We start from the raw sequence: 9,708 nt of genomic DNA, 5'->3' as shown, positions 1-9,708 counted from the left end.
ATACAAAAATACCATTTACGTCATACTCAAAACACATATAAGTAAATTACACAAGAATAGAATAATTCCATGTAAATGAAAGTCAGCTTTGTCCATTAGGGTTGACATCTGACAATTTCAGCCGCACTTTGTGTAAAGTGTATTAGTCCCTTTCTCAGTTTTTGCTAGAAAACAAGTTGTTTATTTCCAATACCAAGTTTGACAATTCTGATGTCACACACATATCCATAAGATATCAGTAGTGGCGGGGTACAGCTTACCATACTTGTACCATTTTAACCCTTGCACCGGTAGCATGGAGTTGGCCTACTGAAGCGGTTTTCATCTTGGGGTGAACTTGTCTGTTTCTTTCAATAGTTGTTCAAAATTTATAATGATATTTTTGTGAGTCAGTTAGAGACTAGATGCCAAATTTAACTCATTCTACCCTAATGCCTTATCTCCACTTATGCTCTACTGATATTAATCTAGGAACCACCTAGGAGGCTGATAAGCTAATCTACCTCTAAACACCTAGAGATATTATGAGAGATAGCATTGATTTTTTAGTTGACTGCACAATTTTACCTGGGGTATTGTTGTTAATTAAACACACATGACATCAAATATGTGTTAATAGGTATGGAATTTACATTCTTTGTAAGTTAACTGAATAAGCTACACAGCAAAGTTAATTTCATGCAGCTGTGCAATACAGTCATTTTTCAACAGACTGTTGAATTAACATGTATAAGGACACAAAACAAGTGGACACAATCTCTCATCAGATTTTTTTTTTTATTTACAAAATAAACAACATTTATGACTTGCTTAATTTTATTATTTACAGATTTAATCAACAAATAAATACAGTTTTTTAAAACTTACTTGAAATATATATTGTTGTCATTTTATATAACTCTTATTTTACAAAATAATGAATCAGAATTGTATTTATAGAAAAATAGTGAAAGCATTATATATGAAGATATAGTAAAATGAATATAAGCAAAAAGTTTAACTATTTTAGACAAAAACTATAACTGTCTTGAAAATAAAATTATTTTCGACTAATTGTAAGAAAAACGTTTGTTATGCAAATTTAAATTTCGAAACTATTTCATAAAATTTCTAAATTCGTATGTGTCAAAGTAACTGAATAATATACAACACTTTATTCTATTGCACTGGAGTTTAAAGTTTAACATAAATAAATAAATAAACTATTGTAGACAAAAATGTAATTGTCTTGAATATGAAATGATTTTCGACCAATTTTAAGAAAACTTTGTTACGCAAATTTGAATTTCAAAACTATTTGATAAAATTTCTAAACTTGCATGTGGTGAAAATAACTGAATAATATATAACACTTTATTCTATTGCACAAGAGACAGTTTCAAAGTTTAACATAAATAAATAAATAAATAACATGAATGAATGAATGAATGAATGAATGAATGGATGGATGGATGGATGAATGGAATGGATGGATGGAATGAATGAATGAACGAATAAATATTTCATTACATTTTTAAACCCCCATGTGGTAAAAATATGTGAATAATAAACAACACTTTATTCTATTGCACAAGAGACAGTTTCAAAGTTTTAACATAAATAAATAAATAAATGTCACTGATCAATTTACAAGTAAAGAAAAAAAAAAATTATGTATCTTTTATAAAGTTTTTTCAGCTAAAATACTGAAATAGATATTACAGTGAATCATAGAATTAGTAGGAATTTTCACAATGAAAAATATCAAATATATACCTAAATGCTTTTTCTCACTCCACACTTGTGTTTTTGTTTTCATGTCTGCAAAAATTTATTAATTTATGTTATAACTACGCTCGTTTTTACAGCTTCCAGTACGAATACATTTATTTCACATCACCATTTTATATAATGTCTCATGAATGTTACGCAACAAAAATTTTGATTGGTCCAATTTGATAGAAAGAACTTAAAGCATTTATCAAAAGACCAGTAAAATGTGACGACTCAATGCGTCACGCGGAATTCAGAGCTACTACTGTGACGACGCATGTACGTGGCATGCAGTATCCAGATGTAGTTTACAACACCGCTTAGATGTGGCACGCGATATATCGATAAGAATCGGACGACGCATTAATGAGTCGTGCGGGCATAATGAGTTAAACTGGAAATGAGTTAGTTAAGTACATAGATACCATGGGGGACATGTCTACTGGCAAGGACTGTACATAACCGTTATAGGAGGTACCAGGCACTGGCAACGGAAAGCATACATAAAATAGATAAAAAAAATTTCTGTAAGGACCGGAGCAAAGGTGGACACAGACCTTACGGTTTGACTCTTGGAGCATCTAGTTCATGAAGTCGAAACTACAATAACTGTCAAGTCAGTCACGGTTTTCATATTTTATTTTCTGCTCTGATCTTTTATTTACACAAGTCTTTAAGCATGTTCTATTAATTTCAAATTTCAAGCGGCAAAGGTGTGATACAAACTCATGACCTCCAAGCTATTCGCAGCAGTTACCTTTCCTGGCGTTCATTAGTTACTGTATCGCAAGGGGAAGTAATCGCTGCAGAGGTTGGCACGACCTCTTGATTGACAGACAAGCCCCTAACCACTTCAAACTTTGACCAAGGTCTGTTTGAAAAACTTAACCTGGAGATATGTTGATTTTAAAAAACTTAACGGAAAAACTTAACTAACATGCGTTAACGCAGACAATGAGTGACAACATTAGCTCGATTTTTCCTTCGGAAAGTCTAGCTAAAAACCAAAGTACACAATTTACCTAATTTTCTAAGCTTACGAATAAATCTTAAAAAGTTTGCATGACATAGATATTAATATTTTTTAACAGTTTTACTTCATGACACATTTCTGTACCCATATACTATTAAATTGAAGGTTTTAATCTTAAAAAACAACTAAAGGGAAATAAAAAAAATGTTAGGTCAAGAAACCGTGCTTCATAAGGCTGCGCTGAGAAATGAAGGGAATTTTTTCAGAAAAAAGAAATTGTGCACTTTTTTTTTCGATGTAATTTTTAAACTACTCTGAAAACGAATGAAATTTTCAAGGATAAGTAACCATGTACATGTGTATGTACTGCACTCATTTGCCTCACATTTCAGCGTTCTGATGTCGCAAGACAGTTTCAATGACATATGCTTCTTCATCGAGCTTTTGTCCCATTTGGGAAAAAATATCCTGGTACACCTATGCTGGAAAATGTAAACATGGCCAGACAGACATACAATTACTAACCAGACATGACATTAACAAGCTCAATAACCGGCTTGAATCCCATCAAACACATTTTCGAAGTTCTTGCACGCTTGGCAAGGGTAAATAATGCCATCAACGAAATTAATGACGTTAGAGATGCACTTCTGCAAAAACTGAATCATATTTCAAAAGACATTATTACAGGTTATGTGTGCATGATGCTTTTGGGAATAATTACTGTGATTCGGAGAAGATGTGGACATACTCAGTATTGAAAGAGGTACAGAAAATAAACCTGAAGAAAAACCACTTTGAAGGTCGACATAAAAAAATTGCGAACTTTCAGTTTGACCCCTATGTCATTTAACGTCAATTTAACATCTTTTTGTTCCAATAATTTTAACTTCAAATAGTTTTCTTAGCCAATGAATACCGGTAACCTAAATTTTGGTACCAAGTTTGCATCTCAGTGAAAAAAATACTCTAAAAATACACTGCTCAAAAAATTTAATGGATCACAGGTTGTTTTCCCATATGATTACATGTTAAGTACTGCATCTTTGGCACGAAAGTATTTTTCAATGTTTCAGTATATTTTTATGCACTTTCGCGTTCTTGGTTCCTATAGTATATTGTCAACCTTATATTGTGAAAGAATGAAATATATCAGGTGTCTGACAATTGATGTACGAAGTAAATAGTAAACATACAAGTATCAAATTTTCGAAAATTAAGGGGTTTGAAAATCGTGTTTAAATGTCTGTTCAGTAAAACGACAAGAATTTTTTCACACTAAGGGTGGGTAAGATACACACTGTACTAGATAAAAAGGATTGTATTGGCAAAAATTTTCTGAAAAAAATTGCCATCTTTATACAATGTAATTCCTCTCCCTATGGTTTCCAAGCCGTCGGACATGTGCAATATTTTCATGTTATAAAGTTGATGCAGTGCATTACAAGAGAGAACTAGAGGTGCTTTTGGGAAAAGCGCATGTCTCCCACAAGTGCCTAATCATCTGACTGTATCACACAAGTGCCTAATCTAATCATCTGACTAGTAAGTCTGTCTTTATATACTGTATACTCACAGAAAATATGGTGTGGGTGGGGGGTGGTCATGACAAGTGAGGAATTAAAGTAATTGAAATTTCACATGTTCATATTAAAATATAGCTGGGGAAAAAAAATTTGAAGGTGGGGTGGGGGGGGGGTGTGGAGGGTGATCAATGAGGATATAAAATTTCACATGTACATATTAAAATATAGCTGGAAAATAAAAAAAATTAAAATAAATTCAGGGGGGTGGGGGTGATCAGTGAGGTTATAAAATTTCACATGTACATATTAAAATTCCCCCCATGGGGAAGGAGGGAGGGGGTGGGTGTCATGACAAGCTGGAAAATAAAAAAAAATTGAATTCGGGGAGGGAGGGGAGGGGGGAATGAGCATTTCTTCGGTAATTGAAGGGCCATAATTCCGAAGTGCCTGGGTCGATTTGGCTAGTTATCGAACTTGGCCGAGGACTTATTGGCGGACACATTTTGTTCGAGTTTTGTGAAGATCGGATTAGAAATGTTCCACTTAAGAGTGTGGACAATGTTTGTGACAGACAGACAGACAGACAGACAAACAGACACACAGACTGCAGTAAATCAATATGTCTCCCACCCACCACTACAGTGGTGTGGGAGACATAATTAAGTTTAAACGCCTACTTTTACAGAAATGATAGTGACAGCAGGACAAACATGACACCTTTAACATGTAGGTGTCTGGAAAATCATATATACATGTATATATCCTTTAAATATTTTGAGCAGTGTTTCTTTTACCCAAGTGCACTGTTTCTTTTTTTCTGCAAGTATATTTCCTTTAATCACTTTCACTGATGACAGGAATTTTTCCAACAAAACATCTGTTTGAACTGATTAAATGTGCAAAATAATACATATCAACAATATTCTGTACTTCAATAATATCTGTTTCCATCAATTCCCTTACTTGAAAAAAATGACAAGGAAGCTTCACATTGCATTCAACTTTCTCAAATCTCTTTACGACAGCCAAATACTTGGAACAGGAAGATTCTGTGTCTACCTTAAGAAAATACAAAATCTTTCCGAAATATGACATTGAATCTTGTACATACTCTATCGTATAGCTATTCCTCTTTGTTGCAGACAAGTACATTTTTGAATGAAACATTGTACTACCAATTAACAACCTGTAGAACTTGTAAACATTTTGAACTGGTCCTATCAAATGTTGAATCCGTTGTCTTGTGTCTGGCAAAAGCTGACATTCAACTTGTGTTCCAACAGCCAGTGAAGAAGTGTTGATATATTCTCTATTTTTATATTTATGATGCTTAGTTAAGCGTTGATATAAAGGATTTATTTCAGAGCTTTTGGGAATAGCCATTATCAACAAAGGAAGCTGTTGATGTATAGTTACAGCTTCTGCTATTTGGAGTTCAATTTTTGTGGTACCATGAAACAAAGAGCGTAAATCACCATTAAGATCTTCAAAAAAGAAACAAGACTGTGACCAGAGTGGCCCTAACTCTTCAACCTTTTCTACAAGGTGTAATAAACAATGCAAATTGGAAGTTTCATGGCGTACACCATACAAGTAATCAATCTGTGCACAGAATTTCAGAAAAAGAAGTTTCGCTCTGGACAGATCAGACTTTGATATGGATGACTGTAGGAGTAGGTAAACTCCCTCAACAAACAAGATAAAATGGAGGTAATATTCCTCAGACAAAATTCCTTGGAGGCAACAGACAGAATGAAACAAGAGAAATGACCTGTACTCTGTAGCTTTCCAATGTTTCAAGTCAGCAAGACATCTTGGTGACCTATTTATCAGATTGGGTGGTGTGAGTTCCTTCATGCGGGCATCTAAAACAGCAGTAAAATCCCCTATATAGAATTTTTCAGTTTTCTTGGCACTATCAGTCCATAGAGTTAGCAACATTTTTTGCACACCAAGTAAAACACAATGCATATAATCAACCGTAACATTTCTAATAACATCAAAATATGATAGGTTTGTCAGAACAGTAACACCTTTTACACCATACTGAGATTTTCCAGCCACTTCAGCATCTCTGGCTTGCTTGACAGATTCAGAATGTTTGCGTACAGATGCATGACCTGATTCAGAGTTACAATCGTATGGAAATGACATCATCGATCCTCTTTCGCTTGTTTTCACACTTTTTCCTTTTTCCTGGCAAAATGCACAGCCAAAAAATCCATTAAACTGAGTAAAGTTTTGTACCAGACATCTAGCTGGTGCATCACAAACCACATTTAATAATACTCCCCGAAGAAGAATTTCCTTTCCATGTAGTATGATTGATATTCCTGCAAACATCAATAAAATAAAATTTCAATACTATCCCTCCATAATCAATCCTGAAATTACAAACCACTCTAGAAATGACCATTGTGTGATCTTTTGAGTCAAAGAAAATGTTCTTTTGTGCCGATGATAGTAAACAAACTGGTCCTATGCAGCTCTTATTCACAGGTGGTCTGTACTTAAAGATTTGACTGTATCTGTACCTCTGTTACTAGAAGTCTACAACTGCAACACTTGTTTCCTTTCACTTTTAAACAATATCCAGGTAAAACAATGAAACATTTAAACCCAAAAGAAAAGTATTAATATGTTGCACATAATGTAATTATGTGATATAAATGCATCTATCTATAACAGACCTAAATTAAATTTTACAGAAACTATGTTGGTGAATTATTTCAACCTTCTGAAAAATGCATTCGCCATAATAATGGCAAAAAACAACAACACATTAGTCTCACCTGTATGGTAGAGTTCAGACATCTCTTGAATAAGTGGCAGCAGAAAAACATTCATAACTGGTTTTATTCCACCAAACCAGAGTCCCGCAAAGATTCTGTTCTGACAATTAAACCTGAAAATAACACAATTTAATATATACCTAACCCTGATACATGCATGTTTTCTGTCAACCTATGTCAAAAAATCCGATTCGACGGATCACTGATACTCTCATTGATCCGGTTCTGTATAACATCAGTCTTGTGTAGACAGAACTACTTTTGTATGGCATATGCATATAGAACGTCTTCTTAACGTAATGGAAAGACGCTTGACGTCCACAATACTGCGAAAACAAACTTTGACGTCTTATTTGCGGCAAATACTAAAGCGCATTACCTATAATGTTTATTTAGGCACCGTTTGCTTTTAACGTGATTTCAGATTAAATATTTTTAAAATATGTTGTTTGATTTATTTTGAACAGGAAATGTACATGTGTATATAATAAAATGGTCGAGTTATCTCCCCTTGGGAACCTCTGACCTTGATTATGTTGCAGTATTCACATTTTCAGGTGATACACTGTAAGTCTGTGTAGCATCATAAAAATCCTTCCATTGATATTAAAGTGGTTGTGTTCACAAGATTTGCAATAAAAAACTACTTAAGTCGAATTATCTCCCCTTGGGAACCCCTGACCTGGATTATCTTGTACCATTAATGTCCTTGGGTCATGTACTAACAGTGTGTAAAGTTTTATCAAAATCCTTCAAGTAGTTTAGGAGCAATTGAGTTTAGAAGAATTATGGACAGACATTTATTGATGGACGGACAAACGGGCAGGGCGACTCCAATATACCCCCTTCAAACTTCCATTGACGGGGGGTATAATTACGCTTCGCTTTCCCAATTTAAAGAGGCTAGGGCTTCTTCCAAAAACCATCAAAAAAAAAAATGCTGGTGTATTTAACAACTAAAATTTATTGAATTAATTAAATCAAGAAATTTCTCAAAAATATTGTCTTTATGTTAAAATTATACAGAACTAAAATCTTTTTAACACAACCGAGCATGATGTGCTACCATCTTTTGTCAAACGCCTGTCAATATTTGGATTGTGAACATAGCAGATCCAACATGACCCCGTTATATTTTTGTGTTCATACCTTTGTTTAGGATGGAGTTCATTGATGATAAGATAAAGTGGCCACACACTGTATGAGGATGATCTAAATATGGAAACTCCATCGGTGTTCAGCTGTAATGATATGTGCAACTCCTTCGACTTGTCTTTTTGCGGTGTGCCAGTGAAGTGAGAACCATCAAAGTGTTTCTTGTACATTTTACCATCGAAGACATCTTCAATGTTACTCTCAGCTTTTTTATCTCTGTTCCTTTTGTAGTTAAGGTCAATTGTTGATAACCCTGTAAATAAAAGGGATTATTGTGAACAAAAAATATTCCTTAATTATATTTGTTTGAAAATACATCCAAACAAAAAATTATATAATAATTTGAACCAGGCTCAAGGTTCACAGTAGACAATGAGTTTTTAAAAAGCAAATCTGTTTACATCACCTCACACAGGCTTTTGAGTAATACACAGATCAGATAAATTAGCCACTTTTAGAAGAATTCTGTTTTTTATATCAACAGGTCACCTGTAATAATGTCAGTATTTATTGAGTGATCAACAATAGTACATGATGATATATACAGACAACTCATCCACAATGAGAGTAGGCTGTAGCCCTATCGAAGATCAAACCGATTACCTCAAAATTCATTATTTGAAATGAAGTACATGTATGTTAACCACTACACCACCAGACACTACCCACTATTACTGACCATAACCATCAGATAAGAGTAATATTGTGACACACAATTAAGTCATAATTATTTTTTTAGTTGGTTGAAAAGATATATACAATACCTGACAAAATAGATTGTAACTGCCCAGCTATTGGAATGTACATAAAGTATTTTTCTTTCTTCTTGCCGCATAATGCACACTCCTTCATGCTTACTGTGCCCGAGTACTCCTTACAAAAGTCACAAAAATAATGCTTCTGTACAGGTGAAGTGAGTTCAGTGAAGAAATTGTAAAACAGATGCATGCTGCTTCGGCATAAGTTTGGAGTCAAGCAGTGCAGTTCCAAAAGGCTCAAAAGATCCTTTGTAGCTTCTCGAGTGAGCTGGTGTCTCAATACAAATGTAATTATCAATACTATACTTTCAAGTAATGATAATCTCGAACCCTGATACAATGGTTCACCTTCAGGGGCATGGGGCAGATCTGAAATAAATAAATAACAAAACTATGTTACATGTGGCTTTTAAAGTTTGAACAATTGTTCATCATCATGATTTATATCTGTAGGCAAGAGTACATAACTCTGTCAACTATTTTGGCAGAATTATGACCCTTTTTTGACTTGGAAATTGGTTCAGTTTTCATACAAGTCAATGTTTTGTCAAAGCTATTTGACATGTGACTTTGACACTTTTAACACTTGCTTATCACCATGATTCCCATCTGTAGGCAAGAGTACATAACTCTGTTAACTATTTTGGCTAGATTATAGCCCTTTTTGGACTTTGAAATCGGTGAAGTTTATCTATATTATGCCTAACCTGTTTGTCATATGCCCCATGTGGTTCTGGGACGATCTGTGTATG

The 9,708-nt window shown here is 34.1% G+C and overlaps 1 protein-coding gene across 1 annotated transcript; it reads right to left on the bottom strand.

Annotated features, from left to right (window-relative positions):
- Positions 1-611: 611 nt before the first annotated feature.
- LOC123537936 (uncharacterized) lies at positions 612-9,329 on the bottom strand. The gene is made up of 4 exons (XM_053542951.1): positions 8,963-9,329; positions 8,193-8,451; positions 7,044-7,156; positions 612-6,584 (listed from the first exon to the last, which is right to left on the bottom strand). Exons 1-4 carry the CDS (start codon positions 9,144-9,146, stop codon positions 5,086-5,088), a joined length of 2,055 nt encoding a protein of 684 aa, XP_053398926.1. The 5' UTR covers positions 9,147-9,329; the 3' UTR covers positions 612-5,085.
- Positions 9,330-9,708: the final 379 nt, after the last annotated feature.

The sequence above is a fragment of the Mercenaria mercenaria genome, chromosome 5, assembly GCF_021730395.1.
Source record: "Mercenaria mercenaria strain notata chromosome 5, MADL_Memer_1, whole genome shotgun sequence".
Taxonomy (NCBI): domain Eukaryota; kingdom Metazoa; phylum Mollusca; class Bivalvia; order Venerida; family Veneridae; genus Mercenaria; species Mercenaria mercenaria.
Note: the sequence above shows the minus strand (reverse complement) of the source record. Positions and strands in the feature narration are given on the sequence as shown.